We start from the raw sequence: 15,672 nt of genomic DNA on the forward strand, positions 1-15,672 counted from the left end.
TATATTGCATGACTTCAGACCAGTCTCTCTCTTCCCATTTGCCTGTGTAGTCTTGCTGAGCATCTCTAGATAATTAGAGATAATTACCTCTAGCCTTTGAACAGCATTGGTGTATTTCACGACATTCTGGTAGCCCCCCTGCTTTCCTCAACTTGTTTGTTCTGTTCCAAGCCTTTTGAGAGACAACTGACAAGTTTGGGTATGTCTGTTTGCTGGCTGAGTTTAGGAATGGACAAAAGAGCTGCTGGAGAAGGTTTGACTGATGGGATAAATAGAGAGAACACTGCTGAGATAAATCAAGAGCTCCCCTGAATATCACTAGATAGGTTCTTTTTTGTAGTGTATACTGGAATACCAGCATTGGGGCTAGTGGAGAGCGGCAGGAATTGTGAAGGTAAAGGAAGATAATTGCTGCGTCTGTAGTTTGCAGGGACAAGGCTAGATAAACTTTTTCGAAACACTGCAGGCCAACTGCTAAATCAGTGCTGTTTGTCAATAAGAGATCATGCAAGGGAGAAAACACAGAAGTTGGAGGATTAAATGGAAATTAAAAGACAAATGGAAGTAAGTCACTGAAAAATGAATTAAGGTCTGTTAAAATCAGACTAGAAATACTAAGATTAAACGATTTGAACACTGATTTTATGGAAGAGTTCCAAATACATCACATATGAAGAACTTTTGCACTTCTTTATGTCTGCCTTTGAATTTCAAAATGGCCCTGAAAGGTATCATCCCTACTTCTAAATGCTTGCTTTTCATTCAGATCATAATTCATCCCTCTCTCTCTTATTGACTATGGATTTCCAGTTAGTGTCAAGCAAAAGTTGAGATGATGTTTTTTGGATACCAAATGAAAATAGGTATTTCCACTGGAAAATGAACAAATGAGAGTTCTTCCACACATTTGGGAAAATTCTGGCCACGCATGTTCCGAAAAGATAAATTCAAGGTGAAGCAGGTGAGATACATTGCTGTTTGAAAGGTGACGTTTTGCAATGACATTCCAGAAAGAGTAGTGCAATCAAGCCAGTTTAGATACAACATAAACAATTCTTCAAAGGAGTTAGAGAGTAGAGTTTCTTTTGGTACCAGGGAACTGGCTTAGATGACCCAAAAAACATCTTTTAGTCCCCTGTAGCTCTATCATAGTCAATCTTGAAGCATTTTCCAGAAAGAATCACCAGCCAGTGGCTTTGCTAACAGTCCTGCACTCAGCACAAGATACCGTCCTTATGGCAGGGCACTTGCACGTTTAGGACCTTGTTCTGCATAGTGTACGTAGTGTTCCATGCTTCTGCTGACAACTTTCTAGTAAAACACACATCCAGTTATATATATACTTTGAGAATGTCATTCTCCATGCAACGTGAGGATGCTACAAAATTACAGAAATCAATGGGAATTTGGGGTATTATTTCTATAAAAGAATGGCCAGATCTTACAATACCTGTAAAAGAGCAGGATTTAAAGCAGGATATTGCTATTTTGTCACCCATCTCTAACTGCAGTTACGTTTTTCCATGTTTGAGAATAATCTCAGACTTCCATTTATTTTCAATAAGAATGTTCTTATATATCTAAACGTGCCATAAATGCCATTTTAACCTATCTGTATACTGTATATGTACCACTTCCTATTTAGGGGAATAGGGGTCTGTTCATACGTGATTAAGCTTACTTCCCTTCCCTAAGAATGTGTTGAAATGGCACCCTGAGTATACTTTTACAGCCAGATTGCATTGAACCCTGCTTTTTACATTTACTTTAAGTACTCTTTAGCATTCTTATTTTTAAAGTAGCAAAGTAACAGGATCAACATGTCAGATACTAATACTAATTTGGGCATTAGCAGAGTACCTTTCTCTTCCCAGTTCTCCAGTAAACCTATAATTCATATTTCAATGAATTTAGTACCCACTCTCCTCTTTCTTGTTCTTTTCTTTGTAGGAGCAGAAAAAGCTTTGAAAGACAAGGCAGAAAGCTTTGTAAAATATAGCCCCCTATAGGAAGATATTCATACAATAAACTTTGTTGATGAATTACTTTAGATACACGAGGTCAAAATAATTTTTCAGGCTGCTGTTCAGTCCTATCTGTTTCTTCCCCTTAGTGGAAGAGGTTAGAAAAAGAAAAGAAAACAGTTGCCCTATGTTTTGTTGATAACAGCTGGCAAGAGGATGCTCCTGGGATGCCGTATGTGTGTCCAGGTTGCATGATCAGGCGTTTGATATTAAAGTATGGTACTTGAAAGAGAAAAAAAAAAAAATTAGTGCAAAGGCCATTCCACATAAAACTGTTGGTGGCTCACATCCAGCCAGTTACCTGGATCCGTATATGCTAGTCCAGATACTGCATTACGTTTTGAGAGTTTGCGGGATTTCAGCATGCAACAGAACTGCTGGAAGCATTAGGTGTTCTTATTATACAGAAGAATGAGCAAAGAGCAGTTTTGTAATTATTATTTTTCAATAATGGGCTTGGACATCTGCTCTAAATGTTGCTGCCTTGGGTTCAGTTACTTCAGTTTACCTTCCTAACAACAGTGTAAATTGACTTGCTGAATTATAATGTCATGAACAGTCTCACTTGACTTGCCTCAAAGGGATGAGCTTGGCTGCTTGTGGGGATGAGACAGAGTTCCAAAGGGAGAAAAAGAAGATAATACTAAAGGAGGCTATGGAAGAGACTCAGGTCAATTTAATACTCACTAAATATCTTTTCCTCTCATCAAAGGAAAAAAAAGCAGCAGCCTTTTCAGCGTGTGAAAGTAGGGAGTGCATCCTCTGTCCTCATCACAACCCTTCTTCTTGGCCAAATAACTCATGAGGTGGAGGGATACTGTTGCTATGCTCTAAACAGAGGGGGACTTTCCTCTATTTTATGCGGCAACGTGAAATGATCCAATATCAGAGATTTTTCTTAGCAAACCCATATACAATGAAGGAGTCAAAGGATCCATGATTGTTTCCAGTATGCTTGAACTTGGCATTTGATAGCAAATGAACAAACTGCAATGCAGACATCAATTTAGACGCATTATCAGGCTTCTGAGCCGGTGCTAAACTACTTGTTTTTCCCTTGTGCATCTGGCGAATCTAAGCAGATGCAGTCTCTCATTCTTCTATTTTTGCTTAGCTGGGACTTGAGAGGGGCACTAAACACAATTTTCTGGGGAAAGAAAGGAAAAATTCAGGCAGATGTCTGAATTCCTCCCTGCTGTGGAAATAGGCTTTATGCTGTGGCTCAAATTAGGGGTAACAGGCAGCAGATGATTTTTATTACTTTGCTGCCTCGGCTTAATACTTTGTTTTGCCTGAAGAGAATTGGTGATTTAAGATAGACTGCCTCTTTGGAACCACAAACTAAACCCTAACAGAATATGCACCGTCCTGTGGGAAACTTTATATTTCACAAGACCTGGCATGAGCCAATTAGTACTGTTTCATGTTTTATGCCAAAGCTTATTATCAAACGGTTTGACTTGGTTAAACTCCGACCTTCAATGAACTGTTTGATTTGTCCGGCTCCTTGTGAACTCTGAACATGTGTCTTCCCTAGCCATGGAAGGAGAGCTCCATCTGGTTCATCTTCTTTTGGAGCCTACGTTAAACCCCAGCAGTTCATAAGGCATTAAAGATCACTTGATGCATTTCATAAGAGTAGAGGTTGTTCTTTGGCTGGAAGGAGCATGCCATTCATCTACTAGAGGCTCTAAATACTGTTTTATCTGTTTACCTTACAGGGATTTCAATTCATCTCATGCGTTGCAGTCTGGGTGCCCGTCTCAGCCTCTCTCCCTTCACACACTCACAGTCTGTCTGTTCATGCTGGGGATGGGCTGGGTACAGATCCTGTAGCAAGCGTTGCCAGCTTTTTCTTTTTCTCTCTTTTTTTTTTGGTTGGATACAATAATAATCAGAATCTAGGAGGGATCTAGGGTTGTCAGCATCCCTGTTATCAAGTGCTGGCATCACCGGTTACCTGCTTGCATTACTTACTATGCCTTGGGAATTCAAAGCAGTAGTAAACGTTCATTTCTCACTATAGTTAGTTAGTGCTTTGCTCAACCATTAAACAGAGATTGAGGAAGCCTGTGAAGGTACATAGATCTACTGGATGTTTTCAAATGTGCAAATAAATGAAAAAAAACACATCTTACAATTATGAGAATTCAGGATTTGACGATATAAAGGGATATAATGGTGTGGCAAATAAAACCTTTATTTTGGATTAAAGACACCGCTTGATAGAGTTACACAGAAGACAAATATTAATTTGCTTTTTCCCTTTTCTCTAGTATCTTTTGACATGGACTTTATCATTCATAATGAGATAGGAATCTTTAAAGATCTTTAACCTATAACCATCTCTCGCACCGTCTTTTGCTGTATGTGTGCTGGCATTTAAATGAAACAACCAAGGGAGTCTTAAATGCCATTATAAGCACGTTCATTCCAGCTGTTTGCAGGATTGTATAGGTCAACCAGCCAAGGGGCTTGACTTTAGTGTTTTGGGATCAGTTACAGCTTCATTGGAGGGTTGAAATTCAATCTTAAATCACTGTGCTGTAACGAGCTGGCGCTACGGGGTTTTATTTCAATAGTTGGCTTCTTCCTTATCATGGCTACCCATAGACTGTAACTGCATTTTTGTAGTGTCTGTTTGGTACAGATGTAACAGTCAGCCTTGGATATATCACGCTGGCACCCATAGTTTTCTCAGAAGTGGGACTATTTGATGCCACCTTTTATATCACTGCAGTCAGGCAACCCTGCAGAATAAATATTAACAGACTTTTCCTTCCACGCTGATGAGATCATTAAGTAGTTTACAGTTGCCTTTCTGAGCCAGGTCCTGCAGCCTTGATGCGGTCACAGCTCCTTTTGACCTCCGCAGGAGTTTTGACTGAGCCAAAACTGGCTGCTCAGGCTCAGTTTGGTGAAAGTACACCACATCCTCAAATCCAACCCATCACTTCAAAGCTTCCTGCATGTCACTGGGGTAGCTGCAAGGCTTTTTTAGTACACATAATTAGGAAAACATTTTTCCTTTATGAATTACCTTTGTTTTGTGCCTGTCTGATGACATTAAATAGTGATATTAAAAAAAATATGTGTTTGTTAAGATGTGGAGAAAATGAGCTAAGGAAGAGGACCCTTTCAGCATATTACCAGTACATTTATAGATTTCTAAGATCTGGCATTTACTAGGTCTCCTTATTATACTGTGGACCAAATTCTTAGGTGGGATCAACTTCTTTGCCATTAGTTTAGTGGTGGCTGGTTCTGAGACCAGCCAGTGTATTGGCTTTTAAAAATAATTGAACATATACTGCTCAATACTTACATGTCTTTTTCCTTAATCAGTTATCAAAGAGCTTCTGGTAAAGTATTGATGAGTGACGCATTTTTTTCCTCAGAAAAAATACTTTTAATTATTTTGCCAAAATATGATGTCTTCTGCAATATTATGTTTTATCACTACCACCCTTCTCCAATGAACTCATTCACTAAAGCACTTACAAGAATGGTGGAAAGACCATTACCTAGTTCTGAATATTTTCCATATGAGTTGAGTAGCTGATGAATAATTGCAAAGTCCGCTGTTGAAAGGCAATACAGACTGTCTTAAAAAGAAAGATGTTTTTTGTTTCATACCCACCTTTCTTTTCTTTGTTTCTATGCTTTGGCCTTCATTAACCTCGGCTACTACTCTTTTACCGAGCTCTTTCAGCATATATATTTCTTTTGCATTATATTTTATCCAGTCTTGCATCTACCCGACTGACAGCCAATTACCTACCTGGCCAACACTGCAAAGGCACTTCTGATATTAGATCATTGGGGTGGTTTTTTTTCCTGTGACAATTACTTGTCAGAAAGCTAGCAGTTTCTCTTTTCCTCCATGAAACTGAACTTACTATAAACAGTAGTGATTTACTCAGAACCTTCCCTGAAATTCATATATATAACCTTCATGGCACATAATCTTATGGTATTTAGTGAGCTATTATAAGGGATTACCATCTTAAAATCACGGGAAAGCTAGTATTTCACCTAGACAAGTGAGTTCAGGTCATTAAAAATCTAATGGGAATCTCCTCTGTGGTCAGATGATTGCTTTAACCACCACCGAAGGTATAAAGAAGTGATTTAAATCAAATTTTAAAAATTCATTGTGACACAGACTGCACTCACCTTTGGTTATGAAGCTTCTATTGAAAGGTGGTAAGTCCCAGGTAAGGAGGCTGTAACCTTTATCTGAGGAACGGTAACTTCCTAAATAGCATTCTTCGGTCAAGGGCGATCATCTGGTACCACCCTTCCACTTCAAATTTAAATTTTCTCCCCTCCATTACAAACCTCACATTTCTCTCGTGTTAAATCTTATTTTTCTTACTGAAGTCAAGCTTGTCAGTAAAATTCTGAAGTTACAGCAAGAGTATAAATTTGTATAAAAGTGTTTTATACTTAACCAGTCTTTAATGCAACCAAATTTGCATTAATTTTTTTAACCTTCTTCTTGCTTCACCTGTTAGGTTTTAGCATTTGGTAAGTTAACATTTCCCTCTCCAGTGCTGGTGTTTTATTTAGACTAGTTTGGTAGCTTTTTGATGTCTTTCCCCCTTAAATTAGAAAGTATGTATTCTCCCAAAAAAATATAAAAGAATGATGTGAACATTGTGCATTTGCCCCAGGGTTGTACAAAAATGTTTTCTCCGTGGAACATCTGTCAAGAAAAAGAAAATACATGCCTAAAAGCCTGGAATGTGAAGACTGGGTTTAAGTCAAATCTGGCTGGTGCTAAAAATGACCTTGATCCAAGGTCTTCCCTATTCCAGCTGAGTACCCAGGCTACAAGGTGGTATAAGCAGCTCCCACTCTCCATTCCTGCCTTTGGATTGCCCTCTTCCTTGTGCTGGTGTGCAGCCTTTCAGGGTTGCACAGCAATATGGGTAGAAAAAAAGAAGGAAGGAGGGAAAGAAAGAAAGGAGGAAGGAGAAAGGAAGGGATGGGATGGGATGGGGTGGGGTGGGAGGGAAAGGTGAGTGCACTGCTGAGCTCAGCAAAGATGCCCTGGGGCTTCAGAACAAGAGGGCATTTAAAGCTCCAGGTAGAGTTTCCTGGAGGAGGCTTGAGAATCAGTTCAGTTTTTAACAGTTGCATGTACAAAACTGGACCGAAATGTTTGTAATTCAGAGGGGTATGTTGGATGTGGAAACTGGTGGTAATGGTAAAAGGACCGACAGTCCTCAGAGGTTCCTCATGTCCAGGAAAGTCTTTCTGAAGGCAAAGCCACAGGTTAAATTTATGGCCACAAGATGAAGGAGAGTGTTTTGGAGAGAAAACATCTTCACCCTTAGAAGCAGTAGTTAGTATGGATGATGAGCTGTGCCCTGGCATTTCTCCTGTGATCATTATTAGCAGCATCAGCCAACTCAGTCTTACATGCATAATTCAAATGTTTCAGATAATTCCTGACTTGAACTTGGAATACGAATGCTCTGGACTGTACTTTAGGATTCTCCATTTTCTGTATACTATTTTCACTTTTGAAAGCGGGGGAAACAGTGTTCATTTGGGAAGTCATAATAATTTGTGGGGTTTTTACTGGTTTTTAAGTTTATTTTATTTCAAAAAAGATTTCAAAACTATATAGTTTTAAGTTATTAAGTTTTTAATTTTATGATTGCTGTTAGATTTCTTGAATACAAGTTTGTTAGGTATAGAATGGATACTTTTCTGGTTATTATAATTTCTAGGGATTGTCTTACATGATAAATTGAAGCAGCTTTTTAATATAAAATGCAGAGTAGATTATACTTTCCCAATTTTGTAAACTCAGTAATTTATAAGGTATCAAATCTGCAGGTATTTCTATATATCATTAACTTTTTATTTTTATATTCAGCAATTTTATGTTTTTTATATTTATATCACACCACTTTTTAGGTCTTTTCCTGTCTAAAATGATCTGTTATATATGAAACTTCTTTTTCTTGATCCAGTGACTCCTTCTGTTATGGATGTAGATCCATTTATTCATCTCAAACTAGCGGGTTGTTTATAAAAGCATTTCCATTAAAATATGAAACTGACTGTTATCCGTGAGGTTTCTGACAGAAGATAAAATTGAGTTTTTACTCTCGTTTTGAAAAGTTGACTTCCTAACTCTGCTGTGGTGTCTCATCTCTCAGACAGCTTGTGATACGTATTTTGAAGTATAATAAGACCTGAGAATTTAGAGGAGGAGTTTACTCTATAGGGGGCATTTGTTGAAGCCTGCTCTCAAAAATGTTTTTTGATCTCTCTATTGACTAGGACCATCTGGGTGATTTCTTTCTGTAGATCCTATGCAGCATCGCTGGTTGCTGCCTCACCTTTTATTTTGTCACTCCTTCACTATATGCAGCATATGGGGCATTAAGGCAACAGCTGCCCTATTTCTTCTGTCAGGATGTTCCAAACTTACTGCACATCTGGTTGATCCATATAGGTGGAGAAGTTCAAAATTCAAACATATCAGCTCACCTGAACTTTTTGCTGCTCTTAGCACAAAAGGGCTTGCGCATGGCCAGAAGAGAAAGTTTCGGCCTGTGTGACCTTTACACAGCCCAATCTTACAGCTTCTTCACCTTCTCCTTGCACTCTGCAGAAAGAGGGGTACGCAGAATGTTTGATAGACTTAATGAAACAAAGAGGTAAAAGAACAAGACAAATGTGGCACATCTTCATTAAGTGGTCTGATACAGTCCCACTAGAGCATTTTGCTGCTAGTCCTGGTCTCCTGAGTTGTGCACTTTACATTACAAGATTGTCGGTGCTGATGATGACTAAATAACAAAGCGCTCCCTTGGCAGCAGTAATGAGAAATATTATGTCTCCTTTTCCAAGTGCTGTTATGATAAGAAAATGTTATTTCCTATCAACTTTGATAGATTTTTATAAGTTCTTATGAAAATTTTTCACACAAATTAACATAGGTTTCACTAAAACCAGACCTCTGGTATTTAATTTGCCAAAACTGAAACCTTTCTCTTTTATTTGCAAGAAAGGTTTGGGTTTCCATTCCACTTTTATGTTAATCATAAAATAACAGTATCAAACAACAATTTATGGTAGACACTCCCAAGCTTTGTTGTCTTAGTTATTGCCAGTAGCGGAGGTGCCAGCCTCTCCCAGCATGCGCTGGTTAGGAAAGTGGTATGACAGTAAACCCTCAGAGGACCTCAGTCACATTGAGCATACTCCATTTCTCCAGCCTCAAGCTTCTCTGCCCTACTAAGTTGATATCTGTCTTCTAGCAATGGGAGAAGTTGAGCCAGCTAATTTTGGGAACCTCTGTCCTGCCTTCAGGGTTGAGGGGTTTTGGCTGTTTTCAGAAGACTCGGGTCATGCAAGAAGTTCTCTTGGGAAAATTTCTCGTTGGGAAAGATAGCCTCTTTATCATCAAAATGCTTTTGGTGAAACATTTCAAAGCACTCACATGCCCAAGTGAAACTGTCTGTCGCAGTGTCTGCTCCTTTCCGCCTGCACCACATGGCATAGGTTAGACTGGTGGCCACTTGGGGCTACTGAGATTTTGCATCTCTGTAGCTAGTACCGACTCTTCACGTCTGTGCAAAACCAGTCCATAATTGTGCACAGCTACCTGTTTCCCTCCCTTTAATCTATTGATTTCTGTGCAGTGAAGTAATTACCTGAATCACAGACTGGTTTAGGGACTGCTTTTGTTCATTTGCACAGAGCTAAAAAGTCTGTGGCCTTCACCTGTGCTTGGGGATTCTGTGGAGTGAAATACTAGACATAAGAACAGCAGCACTTATATGGTATCTCCATTTAGTGTATATTGGTCATGGTATAAAGAAACTAGAAGTTAATACGTTTCCTCTGCCATTATAATGAATTATTAGATTTTTAACTTCTATCTGCACTGTCTGTAGTTTAGGAAAGAGTAGTATTTTGAGCAGGATAGATGTCTCCTACCTCTTTCTTTTCTTTAGATTTTTTCCCCTTCAGTAATATGTTCTGTGGGCTTTAGGGATGAGACAAATTACCCTGTGTTGGCGACAAGAGCGAAATAAATGAGACTTAGCTGCACAGGAAAGTGATGGTGAAAGCGCTTGTTAGTGGGGAAGGAATGGTGCTGTATGTTTGGCATCCTGCTCTCAGGACTCCTTTGGTGGTTTACGTGCTGTCACTGTATACAAAAATAAAGAGCGAGCCCTACAGGCGAGAAATACAAACAAGTCCTGGATAAGTGCCATAAGCAGCAGGCTGTAGACTCCTGTTACTGCTTGTGCCCTCTTCTTGACTTACTAAATACAATTTTTTATTCTTTGGCTGGTGACACAGCTTCAAGGAGAAGCTCTCCCTCTTGGTGTCCTAATGGATAAGAGGTGGGAGGAGAAGAATGGATACCTCAGTAGGCAGCAGGAGAGGAAACTGCACCTTACTTCTCTGCGTTTGTGGTGGGTGCCTTTACCACATATTCCAGTGGTATCTTTACCACAAAAACCAGTATTCCATAAGAAGACTAATTATTTTTTATATGTCTATGTCTACCTATGGTGCATATACAGGTTTCTACAACTATCTTTGGGAAGATACTTGTGGCCATTGTGCTATTTTGTGGGAGCCCAGTCCTGCTAGACATGCTCAGAGCTCGCTTGGCAGATATCAAGGAGGTACACATGAAGGCATGATCAGATGTGTCTGATCCAGTTTAGGCATGAGCTGAGTACCAAGCCTGTTAACATGGGTCTGTTGGCAAAGTGCAATGTCTGTGTTCATTGGCGTTGCAGTACTATGTCTTTCAGGCATTTAAGGTGCTGATCTACGTGGCTCTGAAAATTGCTCCCAAGGACCAGTTTAAGACGTACTCTACAGCTTCATTCACATCTACGCTGCAGTATTCATTCCTGGGCTGCAGGCTTTTGTCTTTCAGACAGTTCTAGGTGGTTAGACACTACATAAAATGTCTAAGAGAGTAAGGCAGACATCTCTTGCGGTGAACCATCTGTGTCAATGAATTTCCTCAATACCCACTCTGGCCAAGCCCTATACTCTCTACACCAGCAAATTCACAGGTGCCTGGAGAAGCAGACAGGCAGTGGCATGCCATTGTGGGTGCTAACGAGCTGTTAGAGTCCCCGGTCATGTTAACCAGGCTTGTTGTGATCAGCAATCTTTCCAGACAGTTCACCCATGCCCAGGAACCATTTTGAGTAGGTAGGTATGTAGTTTGCACACAGATGCCCTCTTTCAGAGCCAAGGACATTTTACTGGAGCCAATCCTAAGCCAGCTGCCTTCAGCGCTGTGAGCATTACAGGACACGCTCAATTTATTGGTGCAGGTAAAGACAGGTTATGTGAGAGTTTCAATGAATGTCAGGGAAGAGATGGCTGATAAGCAGATTCTAATCTGATTTGGCAACTCCATCTTCTACTCATTTGGTAAGTTTGGGACTCTAAAGAAGGGGTCTGAAGGCCGGGGTCGGAAAAAGATGCATAGTCTCTGAAAAATGGTGGTCTGGGAATTATTTAGGTGCCTTGCTGACCCCGGAAGATCTCCACCTGTAGTGGTGGAATGAAACAGGCTCTGGCTCCGGTCATGGGTGTTATAAATGTCTTCCTATGTGATACAGGACAGGAGTCTTGGTACGTTGTTGCTAATACCATAACCTGTGAGTTCTGTCTGTGCCAAAGAGTTTTGAAACTCTCTGTCATCTCACACATGGGATTTGGGGCACCCTTGTACTGTACTGTACTGTACTGTACTGTGTGATGTATCCTGTGGTCTCAGGAAGCTACAGGCAGTGGTGTTCCCAAATGCGAGATACCTGAATTGCCTGAGGGAACGCATTAGAGAGCGTTTGAAAAAGCAAGTGATTCTGAGGTGTCCCTAATAAAATCCCAACTAGGCCATTATTGTGATGCGTATGAGTCTGCTCTAAGGTGAAGACATTATAGGAATGAAATCGGGGTCACTGTTGTTGTGTATCCATATACGTCCAGGAAGGTGACAGCCACACCATTAGGCACTGAAATTTCAGCTGAGGTCCATGTAAATGTGTCATTTTCTGGATTTTATCATTAACTTCTGTAGTTCTTTTCCGTATCTAGGGAAGAAAATTAATTATTGATCTAGGTGGTATACGACAATGAGTTAAAAGAAGAGAGGGCAGAATATGACAAAAGCAAGGTAGATAGCTGATGCCACATGAGCCAACAGCTTCACTCACTTGGGAGTGGTGTTCCCTCTGACATTCTGCCTTACCTACAGCATGAAAAGAATAAGATAATTTCAGTTAAGATAGGAGCGTCGTTCATGTCCAAGAGGATAATATCATTTCAACATTGTCTGTTGTGTGATAATTTTTCATTCCTATATATGGGGCCAGATGGTTAGCTGATAAAAGTCAATGTAACTTTACTGATTGCAGAGGAACTGCGCCAAGTTGATGATTCAACCTTTGTTCATTTAATTGTTTAGATTTATCATATTTATTAACCTCAGCATAGAGAACGTGTTTTTCATGACTGGTGTAAGGAATTATTTTTATACAGAAAAGATGGATTCTGCTCTCAGTGACACCTAGCCCCGTCTTGTAGGTGAGGATTGATTCTGGCCATTATGTGTAAAATGAAATGCTTTATGTGAAATACCCACATATGATAGTACTTTTGTTGGTATTCATAGGGCCATGCTTACTCCATCTGTCTCAGTTATAAATATTTTAAGTGCATATTTCAGTAAATTTTAGGGTTTGTAACAATGTAGTAAAATCAAGTAGATGTGTAATAAATTGTGGCAAGCACAGAAACTCAGTTGGTTTCTCAGTAGGATTCTGTTTAGCTACTCAAAAATGTCTTGCTATGGGTGGAAAAATATTGAACCAAGCTTAAACGTCAATAAGCGTGCTGCTGAGAAAGTTGATTTTAGTATCTTTGGAACAATAGACTGGATTGTCAAAAATGAGTAGCAAAAGTGCTCGCAGAAGAATTTTTTATTTTTTTTTTTGCTTAACATCCAGAAATGCGGAATTACCTGAACCATGAGGCTGATGCTTCTTAGCTTCCTCCATTTCCACACCGAACTAAATCCACCCCCAAAATACCATGAGGACAGTGGGAAGAGAGCCATTAGGTTGCCGCCATGTCTTTCTGATTGCTCTTGCCCTAAGTAACCTTTTGGCAGCTTTTGGCAGAGTGCAGATAGCTCATTTGGCTGAAGGTTTTGAAGTAGCTTACTCCAATGTCTTCCAACACTCTCTACAGCCTTTCTGTTCCTGAGGCTACCTCTGTGCCTCAGGTAGCAAGGAGGTCCCAGCAGTCTTCCTTAATTCCTGCACTAGGGAACTACCGGGAGCTTACCCAATAGCTACATCTGAGTCTCCTCTGAGCCTGCTCTGCCCTTTTTGGCCAAAATCTCTCTCCTTTAGCAATACATTGAGGAACTTGCAGTCAGGTCTAGTTAAGACTAAATCTAAGAAAACAAAGACATGGGGAAAGGAGGGAGCATGATGATACTTCATTAACAATAGCAAGGTTCGCATGAGCCTCTGTTTAAAAAACAAATTTTGTATTTAAATAAACATTTTCAAGCCTTAGAGTTTCCAGCATTCAAGAATAGAATAAAACTTGTGTGCATTTGGTTTGTAGAGGTAGTTTTATATTATATGAGGGGTTTACAAGCATTTTCTTAGAGTTTTGTCAAGTGTTTTTTTATTAGGAGAACTGTATGCTGACTAGTAGCTATCTTCAGATACCAGTGTACTGAAACACCGGCAAAGGCTACACCCGAGAACTATAGTTTCAGAATTTTGCTGTACTTCTGCCTAGTGAAGCCCGGTGCAAATAACAAAATGTCAAGTGTTCTCTCTCACCCATAATTAAAAAGTGGATGTTCTGTTTATGTGTTTTCTTACAGCTGGCAGCATTAGAGAGACAGATCTTTGACTTCCTTGGTTTCCAATGGGCTCCTATCCTTGGCAATTTCCTACAAATAATAGTTGTCATTTTGGGTTTGTTTGGAACCATCCAGTTTAGGCCTCGATATATAGTTGTGGTAAGTCTCATTTTTTATCTATTATTTTTGCAATTTGTTTTAAAACATGTCACATTGCAAAAAATGGCCTCAAAACACCAGATGGTATTTCTGTAGAAACTTTAGAGGTCTCCATGTCTTTTTGCAAATTTAGGACTACTGAGTGGCATTTCTTAGATTTTGGAAACTATCAAGAATGGGTAACCTAGAGAAAGTGCTACCAAAAGTGTGACCATGATACAAGTTCTTAGTAAGATTCTTTAAAGAATGAAATACCTTGATGGGTGATGGGAACATGTACAATTAGGCAATGCACAAATGAAGAAAAGAAATACAAATTGTTGTTCTCTTTGCAATACACAAGCAGAATCAATAGCCATTTAAAAAAATAGTTGAAATTGTCAAGTTATATTCATCTTGTATCTTCCTCTTAAACAGGGAGAAGCAAGGATTGTAGAAATTCCTTTGGTCCTGTGACCGACCCATGGGTTCCAAAGAAATCTCCTTCTCACTTACATCTAACTTTGCCAAGACCCGTATTTACGGTCTTGACCCTAAATTGTTGTAAATTGTCTCTGATGCTTGTAACTTGAAGCTTCACAGATTTTTCTTCCATGTTCTCGACATAGCCAGGAATAAAAAAACACTTTCAAAGCCGTGAAGGAAACTGCCAACAAAAAATACCCCTTTTCCTCCCCCAGAATGTCTCCTGAATGGGTGAATATTATGTCTTTACCCGGCAGTGTCTGATCTGGAACATTTCAGTTGTGTAGTCAGTAATGGATTTTAAGAGGCTAAAGTTATTATATTTTTTTTCTCGCAAAAGAATGAAATAAATGTCTACAGAGCAAAGCTCATTAAACAAATACTTTAAAAGCTTCATCTTTTGTAGTCAGGCCTGGAATCCTGTAATTCTTTGTCATGTCATAAAAGAAAAAGTGAACAAAAACTGCACCCGAGGTTCTTTATACTCACATTAGCTAAGCTTCACAAGCGGACTATAAGTAATTGCAAATGGATTGATGTAAATAGTAGCACTTTTATCTATTACCTGTGGTTGGAGAGCTGGGCGGCAGAGATGACTCGCCTTTCTGCTTCATGTTCTCCATTTTATACATAAGACATCAGAAGCAAGTGAGGGTAAACATCAGTAATTACGTGGGAAATTCATGTCTGAAGTGCAACACCACAAAATCTCTTGCCCCTCAGGTTCAGCACTGCCTTAGTTTTCAAATGAAACACAACAGATGTTGACTGTTTCTATATCTTTTGCAATGTAAATGATCATTTTAGACTATATTAAAGTTGTTTTAAAGCAGAGGTAGAAAACTTGTAATTAACAAAAGAAACACCTCAACAAGATACTTTATCCTCAGATTTAACTGAACTCACACTCTGATTTAACTTTAAGCATATATTTAAGACCTCAAGCTATAGTGGGTGCAAATACTTACTACTTGGGAAGACCAAGACTTTAGAGCAGCTCCTATCCTTACTAACGTAAGGTTCCCAGTGAAGTAGGAATAGTTTGAGTAAAATTCTGAAGTCTGAAGGGTGAAAGTACACAAGTTGTCTGGAACCAGCCTCACAGCTCAACAGCAGCAGAAGCGGGTGGCTTGC

The 15,672-nt window shown here is 39.5% G+C and overlaps 1 protein-coding gene across 2 annotated transcripts in view; it reads left to right on the top strand.

The window, feature by feature from the left end:
• The window catches only part of NKAIN3 (sodium/potassium transporting ATPase interacting 3), a 373,785-nt gene that overhangs the window by 162,800 nt on the left and 195,313 nt on the right, over positions 1-15,672 (top strand). For both annotated transcript variants that reach the window (XM_074577126.1, XM_074577125.1), the window contains exon 2: positions 13,936-14,073. In XM_074577126.1, the coding sequence (XP_074433227.1) occupies positions 13,936-14,073 (138 nt within the window). The remainder of the gene's footprint in view (positions 1-13,935; positions 14,074-15,672) is intronic.

The sequence above is a fragment of the Larus michahellis genome, chromosome 2 (genome assembly GCF_964199755.1).
Source record: "Larus michahellis chromosome 2, bLarMic1.1, whole genome shotgun sequence".
NCBI classification, from domain to species: domain Eukaryota; kingdom Metazoa; phylum Chordata; class Aves; order Charadriiformes; family Laridae; genus Larus; species Larus michahellis.